At 54.4% G+C, this 21,208-nt stretch overlaps 2 protein-coding genes across 3 annotated transcripts in view; one reads left to right on the top strand and one right to left on the bottom strand.

Annotated features, from left to right (window-relative positions):
- Positions 1-1,746: 1,746 nt before the first annotated feature.
- On the top strand, positions 1,747-15,050 carry GDF7 (growth differentiation factor 7; the record flags this gene model as incomplete). 2 transcript variants are annotated; one of them, XM_081069644.1, is made up of 2 exons in its annotated part: positions 1,747-2,137; positions 4,934-15,050. In XM_081069644.1, 2 exons carry the CDS (start codon positions 1,747-1,749, stop codon positions 5,881-5,883), a joined length of 1,341 nt encoding a protein of 446 aa, XP_080925770.1. In that variant the 3' UTR covers positions 5,884-15,050. The 2 variants fall into 2 exon arrangements, with proteins under 2 accessions (XP_080925770.1, XP_080925769.1); XM_081069643.1 differs by having other exon boundaries at positions 4,922-15,050.
- A 2,709-nt stretch (positions 15,051-17,759) lies between these two features.
- LDAH (lipid droplet associated hydrolase) overlaps positions 17,760-21,208 on the bottom strand; it is a 90,831-nt gene continuing 87,382 nt past the window's right edge. The window contains exon 7 of the mRNA XM_081069068.1: positions 17,760-21,168. Within this exon, the coding sequence (XP_080925194.1) occupies positions 20,950-21,168 (219 nt within the window). The 3' untranslated portion in view covers positions 17,760-20,949. The remainder of the gene's footprint in view (positions 21,169-21,208) is intronic.

The following is a 21,208-nucleotide window of genomic DNA, read 5'->3' as shown; positions in this document are numbered from 1 at the left end:
CCCAGACCCTCCCTTGCTAATCCCGGGCCTTTCTCCTCTGCCCACCCGATGCGCCTGGGGTCGGCGAGGAGAGAGCCCTCATCAGGCGTCTCCTCCTGCCCCAATATGTCCCAACTTGTGAGTGGCTCAAGGTCTCAAGCTGAGCGGGCGCCGCAGTGGCCGGGATGGCCACGACGACCATGACCAGTTCACCTGGGACTAAACTGCCGGTGCCGGGCGCTGGAGAACCTAGGCCGGAGTCGCCAGGGAGCTCCCGGGCCGGGAGTCCTTCGTGGGTCTGAGGGCCGCGCCCCGCGGCGAGAGTCGGAACTCACGCGGCCTTGGATCCTGTCACGTCACGTTGACGCTGATCACCCTCTGAAGTGACCGTGACGCAGCAACCCCATCTAGATTTCGAGTTTGGTAGTAAATTCAGTTTTAAAGGCCGCGCCTGCCCTGCGCCGGGAGTCCGTTGCGCTCCGTCCCTCCGTACGCCTAACAGCGGCTTGTCGGTCCACTTGACGTTCCCACTCGGGACGTCGGGGCTGCGGATGGAGCTGAGCCGACACCTGCTGCGACCGCCCTCCCCGGAGCGCACCCGAGACGTGGCCTCGGGAACCTGCCCTCGCCGTCTACGGACCCAAGCGTCCCGCCGCCCGCGTGAGTGCGCTCCGGGGCGCCACCTTCCCTCGGCGCCCCCCCCACAGGCCCCCGGCCCCGCGCAGTAACCGCGACGGGCACCGGGGGAAACAAGTACAGAGGTGCCACCGGGGGTCTCTTCGCCAACCGCCCTCCCGGCTCTGGCTGCACCCAGCACACCCGGTAGCTCGTTCCGTTAGCCTGACCCCTAATAGGTGGGAGGAAGGTCATCCTTTCCACGCACGATGAACGGGGCGCCACTCCGCCTCATCAGCCCGGCGTTGCCTTCGTAATTCCCGCTCCTCGAAGCTCTGGGCTCCCGCTCAAGCGCACGTTCCGCGCCCAAACCTTTGCTCTCCGACTGCGGGTCCGTGTCCATCTGTCCTTGGGTTGTCCTTCCCGCTGCTCCATCTCTTCCCGACGGGTCCCCTCTCCTGCTCTGGCCGCCCGCTCCGATCTTCGGGGGCTGTGGCAGGGTGGGAACAGCTGACCCGGTGAGTAAAAACGCGCCTTGGTGGCCGCCCTGCCATCCCTGTGGCCCGGTGCACACTAGTGGCGTCTCCGCGCATTGGCCACCGGGTCGCGGCCCCGACGGGCGGGGCCGAGCCATCCCGCCTCCCCACCTCGGGCATCTCGGGCACTCGCGGAGTAGGAGCGGGGCGGGGCGGGGCGGCCGCTTCTCCGCAGGGGAGCGGGGAAGAAGCGGGGCGGGTGTGCGCGACGCCCGGAGCCGCTAAGTCAGCGGGGCGCGTTGGGCTCGGGCGCAGCCTGGGCGGAGGGTGTCGCTAGGCGCCGGGGAGAGAGGCGGGCCCGTTCTGTGGCGGGAGCCCCTGGCCGCTGTCACACGCTTGTCGAGAGCGGGGATGCAGAGATTCGGGGGGGGGGGGGCGGGGGACGACACTCCTGCGCCGGACTCCTCGGCAGGCCGGAGTAGGGGGCGCGGCGCCGCCACTAGAGTGTTCAGCAGGGGGCGCTGCTCTTGGCGTTGGGCGGGGGTGGGGTGAGAAGGGGGGGCCGCGGCTTGCTGCGCACACTTCCCCCATTATTAAACACTATGTTCAAAAGGCGCCGGGGGACTTCCCGGAGCCACGGAGCCCGCGCCTCCCGCCCGCCTGGCCCACGGAGCCCATGGACCTGAGCGCGGCCGCCGCGCTCTGCCTCTGGCTGTTGAGCGCCTGCCGCCCCCGCGACGGGCTCGAAGCGGCCGCCGTACTGCGAGCGGCGGGGACAGGGCCGGCCGGGAGTCCGGGGGGCGGCGGCGGCAGCCGGAGGACTCTCCCCGCGGCTGCGGGCGCCTCCGCTGCCCCGGCTGCCACGGCTCCCGGGGCCCGCGCCGCGCGCCGCGCCGCTGGCTCCGGCTTCAGGAACGGCTCGGTGGTGCCTCACCAGTTCATGATGTCGCTTTACCGGAGCCTGGCCGGGAGGGCTCCGGCCGGGGCAGCCGCCGCCTCCACCTCGGGCTCTGGGCGCCACGGCCGCGCGGACACAATCACCGGCTTCGCAGACCAAGCGACCCAAGGTACTCACGCCTCTACTGCGCCTGTCCATCCTGTCCAGTCCTAGGTGGAGGCCACCGCCGGAGCCGTGGCCCTGTTCCATTGCAGTCGGGGCGAGGCCCCCGTCCCAGCCTCAGGTGTTAGAAAGAAACTTCGCGGAGGCCCACGCACCTGAACCCGCTGCGCCTGGACTGTAGCGAGAGCCGCCGCAGCTCGTGGGGCCCGGCCGCAGAGGGCTGAGCTGGTCCCCTGCGGGGTTGCTTTGGCCCTGCAGCTGGCAGGTCCCCTCGAGGAGGCAGGCTAAGTCGGAGATCCTGAGAAGCAAGAGGAGGGTGTCCTGCCGGGGCGACTGCGAGCGGTAGTGGTGGTGGCTGCTTCGTTGCCGCTCGGCGGCTCCGAGTCTCATAGGGGCCATGTAGATGGGGGGTAACTCAGGGGCATGTGAGATAGAGGCAGGCGTCAGACTAAAGCAAATGGCCCCAGAGAGGCGGTGGCATCACCAGGTACGAAGAAGACCCTTCTCAGCAGGCGGCTTTAGGGCGCAGGTGTGTAGCGAGGGTGCCTGTGCTTTGTGCTGGGTCCCTGGGAGAGCCGGAGGGTGAGGACCGGTTGTGTGGGGAGGAGAGGAGGGCCAGCGACATGCGGGAATGCAGGCCTCTCCCGCAACAAGCGCTCCACCTTACTCCCAGCCAGGCCCTCCCAAGGTAGGACGTGAGTGAAGCGGTGGTGATTGCTGTGTCATCTGGATTTTATTAATCGCTATTGAAGTCATTAAAGCAGACAGATAGGGAAGATTTAACTAATTTCAGGCGGAAGTGCAAGTAATTTCGAGCTTAATTCTATCCAGCCAGAGATTCAGCATACAAGGGAGGAGAGAAAGGAGGGCAAACGGGGCTGGAAAGCGAGTGCTGCTACAGATGGGCCCGCCTGGGAGCAGTGACTAAATCACCCACCGCTTCCAACACACACACACACACACACACACACACACACACACACACACACACACCTTACTGCTTTACTTTGGATGCAAGGACATCCTGGGCCCAAATGGCCCTATAGTCCAGTGGGAACTTTCAAGCATCCTCTGACAGCCTGGCATGGCCCCTGGATTGGATGCGGGGTACTCATAGGAAGCAGCAGTCCTGGAGTACAGGCCCAGGGAAGGCCGGGCCCTGTGCTACTGGTCAGGCTGCTAGGCTAGGGGAGAGCTGGAGTGCGCAGGGCCCCACGCTGAGAAAGGCACTAGATGCTCTTTCTTTGGTTGAGTTAGGCCTACCCTAGCCTCAGCCTGAGCCAAATCCTTTCCTGGGGCACTTCGCTTGCCTGGCAAGGCTAGTAAGTCCCTTCTCTGTCCTCTGGAGGGAGGGGACATAGTGGCATCGGTGAAGCAGAGTGAGGTAACGGGGCAGCTCCCAGAAAGCGCTCTGGTTAGCAAGCAGTGCAGGGGGAGTGCTTGCCCGCTGCCTTTCCTGCTTTCCTCTCCAACCTGAGCCTCAACTTGAAGCAAGGCTTCCTGAGGACCCCAGAGGCTACCGGCAGCTCCCAGACTTCAGACCTCAAGAGCCAGGGCCTGGCGTCCGCGGTTGGTGAGCAAATCTCCAATCGTGGGGGGAGTCTGCACAGTCTCTCTGCCTTTGGGGCAAAATGAAACCATATGACTCTCTTCAAAGGGAGCTCCTTATCTGCTGCTTGGTGGAATTTCCACATCTTTTTTTTTTTTGAGCCCCCAAAGAAAAAAGCACCCACGAGCAGAAGTAAAATCTGAAAGCCTGAGATAAGTCATAAAGGAGGGAAAAAGTAAATACGAAGGGACGGGCGGGGTCCTGGAGGCGAGACCTCATGTGGTCCACTGCTCTCATTTCAGCAAGACAGTTTCTGCCGCCACAAACCCTTCCGAGAAGGTCCCTTGCGCTTCTTTGCCACCTTTCCCCTTCCATCTGAGGTCGAGGAAACACTGTGAGAATCTGAGAGCCTGTAGTTCCGGATAGCGACCAGCCGCCCTCATCGCTGTGAGGCCGTGGGCTGAGCCCGGCCCCTGTCTGGGCCTCAGTTCCCCTTCGGCAAAGCGAGGAAGCTGGACGCATGAGCGGATCTCTGGAGCTCTGTTGACGGGTTCGCTTTCTGGACTCGCAGGGCCCCACTCAGCCTGCATGGGAGCCCATGGCCGGCTGCAATGGCCAGGCTGGGCTGGGGACGAGAGGGAGCAGGAAGAGCAGAGTTCGCAGGGGACAAGAATTTTCCGTTTCGCACAGCCGGGACTCCGCGGCTGTCCTTGGGACTCAGCAGGGCGATAACGAGCAGTCCCCGTGTAGCGCGGGACCTTGGGCAAACAGTCGGCCTGGCCTCCGGGCCGTGGAAGGGACGCACAACTTCGGATGCGCCCACCGGGCCTCCTGTGCACTGCCCGCCGACAGTCTGGCCTCCGACTTCGTCCCCGCAAACCCGTGGCTCTGGGCCCGTCAGCAGAACTATAGTGGCCGTAAGTCTCGGTCTAGGCTGCGAGGATGTGCTTCCCAGCCCCGCGTCTCACCGATAAGTGAATGTCCGTGCGTTGTCGCGGTGGCGGGAATTGTGGCTCGATGGACCAAAGCCCTGGTCCCGATCGTCGGGGCCAACCCTCTCTTTCCCTTGGACCAGGATGGGACCCGTCCGGCGGGGGCCGGGGAGGGGGCGGGCGCCGGCTCCGAGCGGCCTCAGTCCCGCAACCCGGTTGGGCCCTTGGCGTCAGGAGGCCCCGCGGCCGGGAGTGCAGACCTTGTTCTCAAGCGACCCTTTCTCTCTTTGCTCTTGCCCGTCCCCCGCAGATGAGTCGGCAGCCGAGACCGGTCAGAGCTTCCTGTTCGACTTGTCCAGCCTCTCCGACGCCGACGAGGTGGTGGGCGCGGAGCTGCGCGTGCTGCGCCGCGAGTGTCGGGAGCCGGGCCCGGGCGGCGCGCTCCCCGCGCCGCGGCTGCTGCTGTCCACGTGTCCCGGGGCGGCCGGCGCGCCGCGGCTGCTGCACTCGCGGGCCGCCGAGCCCCTCGACCGGGCGCGCTGGGATGCGTTTGACGTCGCGGACGCCGTGAGGCGCCACCGCCGCGAGCCCCGTGCCCCCCGCGCGCTCTGCCTGTGGCTGCGCGCAGTGGCCGGCCCCGCGCGGGCCCCGCTGGCCCTGAGGCCGCTGGGCTTCGGCTCGCGGGGCGCAGGCGGCGCGGCGGCGGAGGAGCGCGCGCTGCTGGTCGTCTCGTCCCGCTCGCAGAGGAAGGAGAGCCTGTTCCGCGAGATCCGCGCCCAGGCCCGTGCGCTCGGGGCCGCGCTTGCAGCGGAGTCACCGCCCGACGCGGGACCCGGCACCAGGTCGCCGAAGACGGTCCTCAGCGGCCGCAGGAGGCGGCGGACAGCGCTGGCCGGGGCGCGGGCGGCGCAGGGCAGCGGCGGAGGCGCCGGCCGGGGCCAAGGTCGCAGGGGCCGGAGCCGCTGTAGCCGCAAGCCGCTGCACGTGGACTTTAAGGAGCTGGGCTGGGATGACTGGATCATCGCGCCGCTGGACTACGAGGCGTACCACTGCGAGGGCGTTTGCGACTTCCCGCTGCGCTCGCACCTGGAGCCCACCAACCACGCCATCATTCAGACGCTGCTCAACTCCATGGCGCCGGACGCGGCGCCGGCCTCCTGCTGCGTGCCCGCGCGCCTCAGCCCCATCAGCATCCTCTACATCGACGCTGCCAACAACGTGGTCTACAAGCAGTACGAGGACATGGTGGTGGAGGCGTGCGGCTGCAGGTAGCACGCGGGCCGGCCGGGCGTGCGGCGGTCGGACTCTGGCCCCGCGCCAGCACGGAGGAGGGAGAGCGCACGTGCACACTCACACCAGCACTCACACCCACACACTCGTTCACTCCTGCACGCATTTACCGAGGACTGCATCCGAAAGCCCTGGGAAGAGATGAGCTGCCGCCACCGAATTTCACAGCCATGGGTCCTCTGCAAACAGATCACCATTGCGCCCTTCGCCCCCTTGGGGGGAGGCGATGGTGTTTGTCTTAATGTTACAACAGGCACTACATAGGCTGGAAACGGGTTAGAGAATTGGGGGTTCCAGAATGGGTGAACTAAAGGGGTGCTTCTAACTCACCGCTTTTTGTTTCTGGTGGAGTGGGGGGCAGGGCCCGCTGGGTGGACGAGTTAACCCTGGTGCTGATTGAAGGGCTGAAATGCCCCTTCCGAAGGTGTGCGTTGCACGGAGGCCGTTCACTCTGGGAAGGAACCGCTGCAAAAGGCCTTATCTTTTCTTTGACTTTTAAAATCTACGGAGCCCCTCAATTTTGAAAGAGAACATTTGTCAGAAAGAATGCCTTGTGGAGCTTCCGAGATCTCTGCAAAGGTCAGGACCACCCTTTTTCCTTATCAGTCCCAGTTAGGAATGATCTAGAAAGTAGAAAAATATTTTTCTTTTTGGGGGGAGTGAAATGGGGGAGAGGTTTTAAACTGCCAGTCTGATCTGATATGAAACTGGGGGTGGGGTGCATTCCGTCAGGTTCGGAAGCTCCTAAGCTGCACAGCCCGGGGTTGCGGTAGTGTTTGGGGCGGAGGACCAGGAGGGAATTAGTGCAGCGGCTGGGAGTGGGGAAAGGCGGGGAGTTATGGGTCTGCCCTGTGGTTTTCCTAAGGAGCTGCCTAAGACGCCCTTAGGGCTTGAAAGAGGCATGGAGGTATCCTGGGCGGCTCCTGCAGGGGGCCCAGGCTTGTCTGCTGGGCTGCATCTCCCCTCCAATGGCACCTACTCAGAGTGGGCAGGCATGTGCTTGTGCTTAGCTATCAAGTCTGTGTTGGCTTTTACACGCTTTCACTGTGTTGTTGCTGTAAGTTTGGGCCCTGTGATAGTAGCAGGGAGTGAAGCCACACGAAAGTGCTTTTGTGAGCTTCCAACTCCCCACAGCCCAGTGCTTCAGAGCAGGAGAAAGCCCACCCCTCCCTCCTTGCTCTGTCCAGGGGCATTTGCTGTGGCCCCTTCAGAAGGGCCAGGCCTCAGAGTTGGGGAACAGAGGTGGGTGGAAGTCTATCTCTCAGGCCCTGTATTTTGCCTCACAGAGGTGTGTTGATGGAAGGATTGTCTGTCCATGTAAAAGGGAGCTCGGACATGCCAGCCTGCATAGTGTTTGGTTCATTTCCGTCTGGTAGTCCTTTGTGGCCTGTATGAATGGTTTGGAGAGGGAAGAGATGTAAGTTGGGGTCCATCTGTCTGGGGCTCTGCGGGCTTCTTTGAAAACCTCTGCAGCCCTCCAGGGTGCTCCTGTTTAAGGAAGGCTGTGCTGGGTGTTCTCCTGTAGGGTCCCTGAGAGACATTCATTCTGCCCTTCTTGTCGTGGATACGAAGGTCCACAACCAGTTACACACCTTTTAATTCTGGGGGGGGGGAGAGGAGGGAGGAAGGGAGAGAGAGAGAGAGAGAGAGAGAGAGAGAGAGAGAGAGAGAGAGAGAAAGAGAGAGAGAGAGAGAGAGAGAGAGAGAGAGAGAGAGAGAGAGAGAGAGAGAGAGAGAGAGAGAAAGATACACCTAATTTATTTAAGGGCCCCACCTGAGTGCTTTTCATGCTGTAAAATTCCCCCAAAGGAAAAGAAAACACATTTATAATGTGAATTTATATGCTGTGGCTATGTGGGTAGTTATAAATAACCAGAAAATGCAAGTCTCTTCAGGTTAAAACAAAAAAATCCCAAAGTGGCTGTAATGGTACACCTCCATCCAATTTTAGTGACTGGGCCAAGATAGTCCCCTTACATTTATGGATTTTGCCAGAGAAACCTCTCTTGCTTTTTGAAAACTATGATTTTAACAATTGCATGGTGGTTGCTCTGATACTTGTCATAATGAAGAATAAAAGTCATAGTATTAGAAGTTTTAGAAAGGGAGTTAATGAAAAACTATAGTTAAATGTTATTTGGAAAAAATTCTAGGGTATTTAAATATCTTTGGACAAAAAAACAACTATTTTGATACTGTTTCAGTGATTTGAAGAAAAATTTTTTTGGGGGAAGAAATGTCTTGATTTAGTCTGAGCTTTTTATGGCAGAAAAAAAATCTCCATTTTCTCCGTTTCCTTCTAATGCCGTCCTCTATCAAGACATAAGCGATATAGGAGTGGGTGTCCCCTTGCTTGAGTCCTGGCTGCACCTGGGGTGGGGGCTGGTGGGAGGGCATTGTCTTTGGCCAGTGACAGGTCCTTTAGTGGACCTGATGCCTCCAGTGTGTTCTTTGCTTACCAAACCAACGGGGTGCCTCCCGGATTTCCTCTGGAGCTGCATGTAACCACCAGGGACCACCACCGGGGTCCTCCTCTAACTCTGCTCAGGCCTATGGCATCTCAGAGTTCAAAGTAGGTGAGTGGAGAGGATGTGTTTCACTTTGTAAAAATGCAGCAAAAGGGCCATCACGTGTGGAGGCAGACAGGTTTTGGCTGCTGAGATGTGGTCAGACTAACTTTGTCAAGATGTAGAGAAGGGATTCTGCCAGCACAGCTGGTAGTCTGTCCATCTTCTAGGGAGTGGGGAGTGGGGCCGAATCACCCAGCTGGGAGCTCCAGTCCCCACTGATGGGCAAGCTGGCTGCTGGTGAGCAGGGTCAAGTGTGTCAGGGCTGTGAGTGAAGGCAGATCCCCCCGTCCCCCCCACCCCCGGGTCACCAAAGTATTTCTCCTGAAGTAAATCAGTTTTCATTTTGTTGGGGAGATTCATGGACTACCAGTGGAGATCATTTGAATCGCTCTGCTTGCTAGAGAGGAGGGTTTGGCATCCCAGCTTGGGGAACACAGGGCAGGCCAGGTGGGGCCCCAGGGGTGCGGGTGCTGGGTCTGCCAAATACCAAGTCTGGTCACTGTTGCCAGCAGCCAGACTTCAGTATTAAGGGAGGCCCCCACCATGGGCGGGCGGCTGTGTCCACCACCGCCCAAGTGTTCCTCTGGTTGCAGTCTGGCTTTCCAAGCCAGTGGGGCCAGGTCCTCCCGAGAGGGCTGTGGGCTTTGTCCTCTTAGCTCGGGGAAGCAGGCTTGAGCGGTGCCTGTTCATTATGTACATTACTCCCTTCCCCTACTACCCTGACATTTTATTGCTAAAGTGGCCTGGGAAAGAGCAGCGGTGTGGATCGGTTGACAGTCGAGTCAAGCCCATCAAGCCCAGCACAGTGACCTCCCACGCGGCCTGTGGAGTGTCGGCAGGAGCAGGAACCTTGCTCTCAGTGCACGAGTACGGACCACCCTGTGGACATAGTCGGAGTATAATCCAAATCCTGCAAATCATTTATCCTGTTCACAGTTTCATTCACACTCAGCAGAAAATAACTAGGGACTGCAGACCGATTTTTCTTCTTAAAGCAGGGAGAAAAACTGAATTCTTTCAGAGAGCTGCCTGTGCACAGAAAAAGTCAGACTCTCCCCTTGCTTGAATCTGATCTCCAGAAAATCCAGGGAGGAGAAGAGAAAGCACTACAGCCATCTCTGGGCCACAGATGTCCTCACGGCCTTGCTGATTCTTATGAGAGCTTGTTAGTGGGGATACACAACCTTCCCTCGGCCTGGAAAACAGGGCCCTCTCAGTGGGACAGCAGGTGGGCCAGGAGGGCTGAGGCTCTGGAAAGCAGCAGTCTGTCAGAGGGAGCAAAGGGCCTCCACTGCCGTCTCAGAAAATGCCTGGATTGGGAAGGAAAGCGAGTCATCAGTTAGGAAATGTTGGGAGTGAGTGGGAAGTGACTCGATCCCTCTGAGGGCTGAGCAACAGTGGGCTTCTGCGAGCCCAGCAGTGAACTGTGCCCCACCACCCCCTGCTCCTGCCTCAGAGCTCTACAAGGCGACCCGGAGAGGCCTAGCCAAGTTGTGGGCAGGCAGCTCCCGGCCCAGAGCTTCAGCTTCTGCCCCTGTAACGTGAGCAGCTTTCCAGTCCCGTGGTTCTGGCATTCTCTTTTGTCCAAAAACACACTCACATAGTTCAAAGGCAGAGCAAATGTGACTGCTCCTGGAAAACGCCCCCTCCCGGTCCCTGTCCCAAGTGTGGGTACATGTGTGAATGTGTGTCCATTATACTCTTTGCCTCTGTTGGTGCTTCATGGATGTTGCTTTGATTTCCACCTGGGGCAAGGCAGGTGCAGGAGAGGCCGGGACCTCAGGGGGGCTCAGCTCACCAAAGCCATGACCTTTCCTGTGTCCTAGCTGAGGTGCACTGCCAACCCAGCTCGTGTTGCATGCTCACATGGCCGTGGGCAGAGCCACACTCAGGCTGAGACTGTTCTGAGACCAAGTTGGGGAAGGTTCCCACCTGCTGCTGGTGTCTGTGTGGGGAACAGAGAAAAGGCTGTGCCTTGCTGACAGCCCAGACAGGGACCGGGACGTCCCAGAGCCCCTGGATGAGGCCAGCCAGCCTGCCTAAGGGGGCATGGCTCCACCAGGCCCCTCCCCTGCTCAGTCACCTCAGGCCATGGCCATGTCTGCACAGCTTGCCAGGGGAGTGAACCGGGGGCAGGCATCAAAAGAGCTCCTTTCTCTTCTTTCTTATGGCCTGGAATTGGTGGTAGATTTTAACATGAAGAAACACTAGAACAGGGGAGTTCAAAAAAGATGTCATTCCTAATTTCTCAGCCAGCTTGGTCTTTTGTTCCTGGAGCCTCTGGCCATTCAGGCTCGAGCAGTTTTCTTCTCCATGTGAGCCGTTCTGGACTTCAATCTGCGCCCAGAACTGCACAAATAGTTATCTCCCAAGGAGGCTCTTGGTGAGAGGAACCACACTTCTGGCTGAATGCGTACAGGCACCCATGCGGATGTGGCTGCAGGGAGAGGGTGGAAGTTGGCCATTCATTCAGGGATGCTCTCTGCTCGCGGGTCCAGCTTCACTGGAGCTCGGCTTCTTCCCACCCATCCTACAATCACCTGGGCAGGTGCCGTGCCTACAGTGGGCCTGGACTTGGCCATAGAACCTTCTGGCCGGGCAAAGATTGGGTCACGGTAGCAGTAACAGTTACAGCACAGCAACCTAGGACGTGTGGGGTCAAAGACTGTGAGGTCCCTGAAAACTGGTTTGCGTTTCTGATCATGCTTGTAGTTGTGGAGAAGTGTACATGCGCCCTGAGAGCCACGCAACCCATGGGTGGCAGTCCGTTTCCTTCTGCCTGTGCAGACATCCCGAGCAGTCCAGCAGGCCCTTCCTGAGTCTGTGTTGGCAGAACAAAGGACTGCTTTGCTGTCACACACATCCCCCTCCAATGGCAAGAGTTCACGGACACTTTCTGAGAGGTGCTTCTGCAGTCAGGTGAGTGTGTTGGCAGGACAGCTTGGCGTGCTGGTGTATGAAGCACACTGCACTCTTCCTTTTGCCTGAGGAATTTCCTTCTGCAGAAACTTTATATCCTTTTTCTAAGTCCGTGACGGGATGTGAAATGAGTTGTCTAGAAAAACGAGGAAAAGCTTCTGATGGTTGAATCCTCAGTGCCTTCAGGCCTGGCAGTACACCTTCTGGGAGGTGGCCAGCAGTTTTGCTTGTGCCTTTCTATTTCCCCCCGCTTTAGAGCTATAGGCAAACAGGAGTGTGGTGCGGTGGTTTCTGGAGACTTGACCAGGCAGGAAGTGGGCCAAGGGCTGTCATCTTTGCAGAATCATCTCTGCGCTGGTCGCTGCTCCATCTGACCAGAGGTGGCAACAACCACACGCCGTTGCTGCGGCTAGAAGGGGGCCAGGTGGCTGTGCCGGGCCTAGACCCCGCTCAAACACTTGGCCGTCAGAATCTAGAAACTCGGCTGAGCCTTTCGGGGCTCAGGTGTGCTTGTGGGTGACAAACGCCAGACTCCCGGTGAGACTTACTTGTAGAAGTCCTGCTGAATTACAGGCAAACACACCCATCCAAGGCAGAGGCTGAACTTCCCTTGAGGACACTCCTGGGGCTACAGGCTGCAAAGGGCAGCATCTAAGCCAGCAAGCAGGTGGCGCCACGCAGGTGCACAAATTGTACCTGTTGTACGGACTCTCCCACGAGCCCGGCTTCTCTCAGACCTCTCACACATGGGCAGCCCTAGCCTGGATTTTTTCAGCGGGATGAGTCTGAAAAGCAGTGAGAAAGTGTGTCAAGGGCCTTTCCTTGTCTGCATGTTTACCTCTGCGTGACAGAAGACTGCTGAAGGCAGAAGAAAACACAGGGGTGCGAGTTTCCCCCACAGCTCGGGCAGCAGCAGCTTGGCCAGCGCTGAGCAGCCTGCCTGAGGAAGGGGAGCGCCCAGGAGTGGGGCTTACTTCTTTGCAACATATATTTCCTGGTCAGGACCTCTCACAGTCACAGCAAAGTCAGCCATTCAGCAGTCTGTTCAGAAAAGGATGATCCAGTTGGGGAAACAAGAAAGCTTGGGGTAAAACGTGGTTTATGGCTGGGAAACATTCAAGTGTCCCAAGCCAGGAACAGAGACTCTGGAAAGGGGGATTTCTCTGGCATTCTCCACTTCAGATATGTCACAGGATGAATACGAGCTTCCTGGGGTCACTTTTTTTTCTATTTCACTGTATATAGTGGTGCAAACAGCTTTTATATTCTCTATGACAGAGAATCATCATTGAATGACTTCAGGTCTTTTAGCTGGAAGTATTTCACCCCAAATGAAAAGTTAATGCATTTTTTACAAGGATTAACATGCTGACCACAGCTTGCCCTTCAGCAGATGACAACAGGGGATTCTGAAAAGTTTTATTTTATTTTTTTAAAACATATAAAGCAGCAGCTCTTACCATGGTTTCTGTAGAACTCCTGCACCAGCCCCCAGCGTGGTGCCATTTACATAGGCCCTGGGAGGGCAGCGGCATCTGACATGATGGGTACCCTGCCCCTTAAGGATCATATGCATTCTGACTGCAAAACTGTGATTTTAAGGAAATGGGCACAACGCGACCTGACGGTAATGCCATCATAGCTCAATGACATGTTGTTCCCTCAGCAGCTGTAGACAAACGGAATGATGTTTTTTGGAGGGGGGAGTTTACAAGTCCTTTTCATTTTGCAGTGACACTCACTACTGTATTTCAGCTTGGCTGGGGAATAAGATGGGGAAGGGGGAGCGATTTTTAAATACTCATTTAATGCGAGCCGAAATTTCCTTTGTTGGCAGTCTTCCAGAACTGGTTTGGCCAGAGCAGAATGCTGAGACTTGGGGGCTGGAGATGGGCCTTCTCCCTGCTGCCCAGCCTGGCCCTTTGGGCAGCAGGAGCTGACGTCGTGAATGCTGCCTGTGCCCAGGCCAGCTAGCAGGGTTCAAATCCGCGGTGTATATGTCTTCTCAAGTTTAAATAGATTGTACATATTGAAATGTAAATGAACTCTAAAACAGCAATCTCTATTTTTCTTGACAGTTATGTAGCAGAATATATTTGTTAAACATGCTTGTATATTCTTCATTAACCACTTTAATATTTTGTACAGATAAGTTGATTAAATATTTTATTGATAAAACTGCTCCTGACTGGTCTTTGGAGAACTACTTTTGACATGTTGTTCGGCCTTACTGCTCCCACTCCCGTGCACTGAGAACAGTCAACCACGTAGGAGCAAGGAATGACCAGGTTAAAACGAGGCTGCCCGGGACCTCTGGGCTCCTTCGTCTGACATTCACCCTTGAAACGCCTCCGGCTGTAACGTGGAGATGGCCCCCCAGGATGGGGGCCTCAGGCATGCTGCTGCTTCTCCCTGGCTCTTTGTGACTGGTGTGACACTGCATAGGACGCTGTTCAGGGGACAAGAGGCCAATACGCAGTGGAAAACATTTTCTCTTTGGAAAATGAAAATGGTCACGTGTAATGAGTGAATGCTGTCACTGCAAGCACAGTTCGAGTTCAGAGGTTTTCTGTTTTCATACACAGCAGGCTGCGTGGGACCTGTCTTACTTCAGAAGCACGCCCACTCTGCAGGCTGCACAGTCGTGCCTCTGAAATCCAAAGCCTAAGGCCCAAGCGTGGCAGCTTCCTCTGCAAGGCTGATGACGTAGTTCAGAGAAACCCACCAGGCCCTGCAGTGGAGTCGACAGGGCCCCTCTGCTCAGTACTCTTCCAGACAAGTACAAAGGTCCATGCTCAGTGACACTGCCTTGTTCCCTTCAGCATCTCTCCCAGACCGGCAGGAGAGAACACATAGCCTTGTACCGTCACCTGGCTCTCACACCTGACTTTTTCCTACAGATGAAGGAGAAAGCTATTTCATCCATTCCTTCAGTTTCTGGGGGAGGATTAGTGACAGAAAAGCTGGTGTAAGATGACAGGGACTTTCCCTCACAATGACTTGTTACCAGGATTACCTCCTCGGGCAGACGGATCAGGCCAGCGTGACCCAGCTTTCCACAGCAATGGCTGCACATATCCACTGCGCTCCCATGATCCTGCAATGCATTAATGCCAGTCCCTGTGGTCACGTGTCTGGAGAGGTAGCTCAAGCAAGTCTGCTCCCTTTTTGTTTCTTAATTTCATTGCTGCTAAATAAAGAGTCTCTGTCTTTGGAAGAGCAATTATGTTCACCTGTCAACTAACTCATTTGGTAGCTACAATAAATGTAGAAACTTTATGCCATCGAAAAGTGTAAAGTCTTGTCATGCTTTGTTTGTAACAATCCCCGGTCAGTTCTTCATTTTCTTATTTTTCAGTCTCCACTTGACCTACCCCAGCATTCTGTGGTTAGAGGATTACACATCCAGTAGAGAAGCAGTAGTTACAGAGAGAAAGGAAAGTCAGGGATGGCTTTGAAAATTTCATCCTGTTTCCCAAACACTGGTAGAGCACGTTAGAAGGCCCTGCCATGACTGACGGTGCAAGGAGGCGAAGATTGGCTTCTCCATGCCCCATGGCCCTGGTGTGCCGATGCCTGACGCCTGCTCAGTTCCAAGCAGGACGAGGCAAAGATGAGCACCGCCGAGGGTGGGGCTGCCTGACCTGGTCATGGACACACTGTGCTCCTGTGCCCCTGGGAATCCTACGCTCTTCTGCTCAGGAGGAACAGTGACTGGGGAGAAACCCATGTGTCACCCGTGTGACACATTGCATGTGTCACCAGCTTGCCGCCTCCGACCGTGAGGCTGGGGGGAGTCTCATCACATGCAGGTGCGTGGGCCTTCAGCAGTGGCCAGTAGGAGCAGGCCCAGATGTTCTGTGGAGCCTGGGGGTGGGGTGGCGGATGCAGAGGCGGGATTCTAGTCCCTCAGTGAGGGAGGGAGGCTGTGCAGGTGCTCCTGCACCCCTTGGCTGTAATGGACGCCCAGTCACAGGGTCACATTCCCCTCTCGGGGAAGAGGAATTTTCCCATAGACTTACCCAGCAAGGAAGTCTGTCCCAGTGTGGGGAGGTCAGCGCAGGCCCCTTCCCCAGAACGTCTGAGGAATGCAATGCAAAATGATCACGCAGGGCTGTCCCCAACACGTCTTGTGAACTGCTGCTCTGGTGCTGCAGGGGGTTGGCGCCCAGTGAATAATAACCGTATTTGGGAGTTGCTTATACCCAAACTCCAGAGGTTTTCTAATCACAGAAGAAGTAACAGTTGCAGCCGGAGGAGACAAAAGGATGGCCCATGAGGTGTAGTGACCTTGCTTTCCTGTAGTCCCCAGTGCCAGAAAGGAAACTGTCCACGTCCTTGAATGTTTCTGACTCAGCTGTGCGCAGCTCGGCTGGGGAAATGCTGCAGAGATAAAATAGCAAGTCCGTGTCACACCTGCATTTACGTACTCAGTTCTGAGGGACGAGGAGTCCCTGACAATCTGCCGACTGAGAGAACTGTGTCTCTTGGGAGTTTCTTATTAAGTATGGTAGAAACTTTTATTAACTTAGATAACAAAAGATATTGGCAGCCCCTATCCTGTAAGCCCTGAGACTACAGAGATGATGAAGGCACAAATTCCATCTGCTAGGACTCTCCTTTTAGGGAAAGGAAGGAGTGTGGACGGCAGGAGCCGGAAGCGGCAGACTGGTAAAAATGTAATTCCTCCAATAATGGTAAATATTTCAATAGAGACATAGACAGGTGACCACGAGGACTCGGAGGGAGGGAGGAGAGGCTGGTATTTTGGGCCAAGTTCCCAGGGTGTGGGGTAGAGGCAGGGGCACTCTCAAAGCTGGAGGCTCAGAGCTCAGTGCTCCTTCAGAGCTGGCAGAAATTAGTGACCCCCCCCCTCCCAGGCCAGGCGGCTGTGGTTAGAGCCCTGACTGCAGCCTGAGCGCAGCCTCCCACATGCAGGCTTTCCTTCCCCACCCCAAACCGGTCTGTTATATCTTTCTGTTAAAACGACTCAGTTGTTACCAACCATCTACTCTTTACTTCCCTGCTACCCTAGGCCCTCCAAGGACTCCCTTTCCCAACTCTCCATGCTTCCCAGGCTGCCCGCTGTGGCCTCCAGGAGGCAGCACGAGGTCGTGGAAAGAAGAGGATGAAGGGTGGCTCTGCATTGGAATCCCAGCTGTCACTCAGTAGCTGTGAGATCTTGAGCGAGTCACTTCCCTTTGCACCTCTGTGGTAATCTGGGAAGTGAGTATAATCAAAACCTCGCAGGACTGAGGTCTACATGAGACAGTGTGAAACAGTGCAGAGTGAGCAGGGGTTTTCTCTGGACTTGCTCTTCTCTCCTCCAAACGCAGCCATGTTCTACCTGTCCTTTTGGCACCAGGAGCAGCCTTCTCCCCCTCTCGCGCCAGGAGTTGGCTCTTTACAGAACCACGACCAGAACCTTCTTGGGCCTCACCACTCTTGCTCTGAATGCGTTCGGTCTGGTGGAAGAGGACAGTCCAACCACTGTCCCATACTGGCTGCCTACCTGGACCAATGTGGTCACTCATCTACATCTCTGTGGGGCACATGCAGAAATCTGTCTCTTGGAAAGGGAAAGCTTTTCTGTCCTCGGCCTTCCTGCAGGAGTCCTTTGGCCTTAAGGCCTCAGAGATATACTTTTTCACCAAGCGCACTTACTTCCATCAACTGATGGCTCCCTACTTCCCCCACCCCCTCAGGAAGGAGGAGCCAAGTGTATCTTCTTGTTTCCTTCAAGAGAAGGCTAGGAACAAAGGTGATGTCTGGTGTTAAGAAATTCTTGGCTTCCTGAATCTTTTCTAAAAGGACTATAAGCTCCTAGAGGTGATGTTGGAGCACTTGGGCTGTGTGTGTGGGGGTCTGCATGGCCTGGGACCAGAAAGCTGGGCCAGGTGAGCAAGTATCCCCTGCGCCCCCAGAATGAACCAAAAATGCTAAGACTGCAAAAATCAAATTGCAGGCTGGGTGAAAATGCAAAAATTGAGCTGTCATGGAGTCTTCCACTGCACCAAAGAGAAGGGACAGGTAAAAGAAAAATAAGTTTGCTATCCTTTACTTTAGGTACCATATTACAGAGCATCTACTATAAGGCAGACAGGGTGATAAATGCTACATGCATGACCTCATTTGACTCCATTAAAAACAAAGTCTTCCCAAATCCAAATTCCCCAAACTGAAGCAAGTACTTTCATGGATGAGGAGATGGGGGTGGAGGGTTGGAGTAGGGCCGAGGGTGGTCAGGGAGGTTAAGTCTATGTAACATTACAAACCTCATAAATGACAGACCCAGGATTTGAACCCCAGTTTCCATCTGCTGCTTAGAAGAAATTCACTTTCTGAAAAAGAAGCAATGAGAGACAGATGCAGAAGGAGAGAGCATGGTTTTCTTTTTAATGATTATTTTCATAAATTTAAAAATCATTTCAAACTTACAAAAAAGTTGCAAGTAAAGTACGAAGGACATCTTTCTCCTCCGAACGCTCTGACAGTAAGGTGATATGCTGCCCCATCGCCCTCAGACACTTGTATCTTCAGTGTGAGTCAGGACATTCTCCTACTTCTCTACAATATAACCACTGAAATCAGAAAGTTATCATCTTACTCTTACTCCCTGCCCAACCTCTTACTCGAAGCTTATCTGCAGCCCCCATTCACGTCGTCGTGCAAATTGTCCCAGCAATGTTATTTGTAACAAAAACATCTAATCCAGAATCAGGTGTTACAATCATGTTGTCATGTCTCCTTAGTCTCCTTTAATCAGGAATTAAATTAAAATTTAATATAATGTAGGGTGAAGAAAAGTCAAGCCTTTGGAGGCCACTGGCTTTCCAAGGGTTGAGTGGAGCAGCAGATGGCGAGAGCGCCCTGCCTGGGAAATGAGGCCATGAGAGCCGCCGCTGGACATCCTCTCCGTGGTCCAGAGCAGATGGAGAACAACCGCAGGCTTTTCACTCAGCAGTAGATAACCCCGTATGGAGTTAAACCTTTGACAAGGCCCATCCATGTGGATGACTGCGCAATACCGGCAGAAATGCTACTGGAAAATGGATTACATCCACTGCTTGTTAATCTTAGGCTTTAGTTTTTATTATTATGATGTCTAGTAATAATTATGATTATAGCCCATTAGATATTCTCAGTCAGGTTACTTTGCTCAATGCTTTAATTTTATCATCTTCTTTCATTTTTCCAGCGTTACGTGTGCATTATTATTAAGCCTAACTTATAAGTGAGGACGATGAGGCTTGGAGACGTTAGATGTTGCCTGAAAATCACACAGCTTAACCATCTGTGTGATTTTCACCTCCAGAGTTCATGTACCTTATCATACATATGCATGGAGACATTCAGTGTTTTAATTCCTAATAAAAATCAACTTCAATCTCCTGATATCTGATTCTTCCTTCTCTAAAAGAAGCATTGAGAAAGTGGGTTTTCAATTTCACACAGAGACCTGGACCAGCGTCTAACGCAGGAGAGCTGCTCAGGATGTGCTCCCCCTCCCCCCATGCAGAGACCAGGCCAGGCAAGGTCTACGTGCCAGTAAAATATTTATTTCAAAAATTATTGGTGCTTAGATGACAAATGGGAAATAAGAGCCAGTATCTTGTACTTCAGCATGTTACTTTTTATCACTTTTTAAGCTCTGAAAAACCAAAATAAGATACAATTTCATACATGTGGACTTTTGAAATATGGAGTAATGTGCAAAGTAATGCTAAAGGAAAAGCTGGGGATGCTATTCTTTATTTCAGTAGGTTTTATTTACCCAGAACTTGCTTAAGTGCTCAAGTTAGTTACTGGGCAACTCCTACATGCAAGGCACGTCAGAGCCATGAGTCTTAGCTTCTAGCGTCAGATTTCTAGAAGGCCTTCCCATGCAGATGCCATAAGGACTCTGCGTGTAGCCCCTGCCAACGGCCTATGTGTGTACTGGCTCCTTTCCGGGGCCTCAGCTTGGGTCTTCCCCTCGCAGGAGTCATTTGCTCTGATGCAGACACCCCGTCAAAGGACAGCGGCTCCTTCAACTCTCACCCCTGAGCTGGCAGTGTATCAGAACTGAATCTTTCATCAGGGGGTTGTAAGTTTTGAGAGGAAGGCCAACATCCTATTGTCATTAAGGAATACCAACGCCTGAGGGATTTCCTCTAGGAGAAAAGTGAAGGTTTCTGATCCATGGTCAACCATCACTGCAGTCAATGGGATTTATTGGCTCATAGGGTCCCAGGATTGAGTCAGCCTGGGGAAGGCAGCAAACCACTCTAGGCCAGAGAGCAAGCTTCTTCTCTGTTGAATTTACAAAATTTAATGACTTGTTTCGGTCCACTAATAAAACAATTTCTTTCCAGCTAACAAAGCTAATATAGGAATGGACAACTCATTTTTGGTAAATCTCTAGTCACCAATTTAAAGATGTCCTTTTGAAAATTACTTACTAGGAGATTTTCAGAAGAATCATAATATAGCTAAGAACTCTATCCTCAGGGCCTAGCATGGTGGTTGGCTCACTGCTGGTCCTCAAATGAGCTTCACTGAAAAAACATCACAGAAGGGGCAACTGCATGGGGTAGGTACAGGCTTGATTCGGGACAGTCCAGGGCCTCCCCATGCTGTCTCTGGAGAAGACAAGCCCGCAGGGAGCTCACAAGCCGGCAGACTAAGGCTCAGCACACAGCTTGCTGTTGTCTTGTGGTAGGAGGAAGAGTCAGGATCCTTCAACAACTCTCATCCGGTTAGCTGACCAGAGCAATGGCTGGCGAACCTCCTTCTCTGCTTAATGCAGGTAGATCACGGAATCACAGTCCTCGGGGAAGCTTCTCAGAGATGGAGACAAGCAGTGCCTCCCTTGGTGTTGGGCCTGTGCCACTGTGGCCAGATAAAAGGCTGACGTGGTTGTCTGTGACGTCCTACAAGGTAGTCACGGGTGGATCTGCAGGCTGCCCTGGTATCCAGCCTGATTCTGATGATCTCAGCCACGACTCGCACAAACTTGGTCTGGGCTGATGTTCACCTTCTGTCCTTAAGGGAGATCCAGGCCACTGCCGAGATCCACGCTTGTCACTTCCTGCTGCTGGAACATGAGTGTGTCCTTCTCATGATCTCACACACTTCACATACCTGACTAGACACTTAATGTTCACTGAGCTCTCTTACATTTTCTAGGAATGTTTCATAATTTCTTCCCGGAGAGCCCATTCTATAATGTAACTTGATTAAAATCAACTAAATGTGGACTTCCTTTTGTCTGCAGGGATCCTGCCTACCAAAATAAACTGGATGGTGCCACTGGGTATCTTGTGCAAACATAAGAGACCTGTTTAGATCCGTGTTCCCTGAGTCTTGGAAAATGTGTGGTTTAACCTGTGGAATATTTCATCAGCTATGTTTAGTTCATTCAGCCTGGAGCAGGGGGAACTGGGTGTGGGTAGTCTTGAAGCCAAGAGGTTCTTACTTTTTCTCTTCGAATATCAAATGTTAAAATTAAACATTTACCTACTCAGTATACTACTTACTACTAAGAGGCAGGCTAGCTATTGCCTCTATGTGCCAGCTGTCAGTCCTTGTTTCCTTCTGTCTCTGTTTCTATTTGGGACAGATCGTCCTTTAGCCAGTCAGCTACCATGTCAGCCATTTCCTGGTAAAAATGGAGGGGAAAAGCATGAGGTATTTTTTTCTCGCAGAGTCGAATGTCTCCTTCTGGAAAATCTTTCTTTATGTCTTCGTAGTACTCTTTTGGACACCAAGGATCTATAGTACCATAGTAAAATGTAAGCTAAAAGACAAGACAAAAACATTTTATTAGAAAACACGTG

The sequence above is a fragment of the Rhinolophus hipposideros genome, assembly GCF_964194185.1.
Source record: "Rhinolophus hipposideros genome assembly, chromosome: 12".
NCBI lineage: Eukaryota > Metazoa > Chordata > Mammalia > Chiroptera > Rhinolophidae > Rhinolophus > Rhinolophus hipposideros.
Note: the sequence above shows the minus strand (reverse complement) of the source record. Positions and strands in the feature narration are given on the sequence as shown.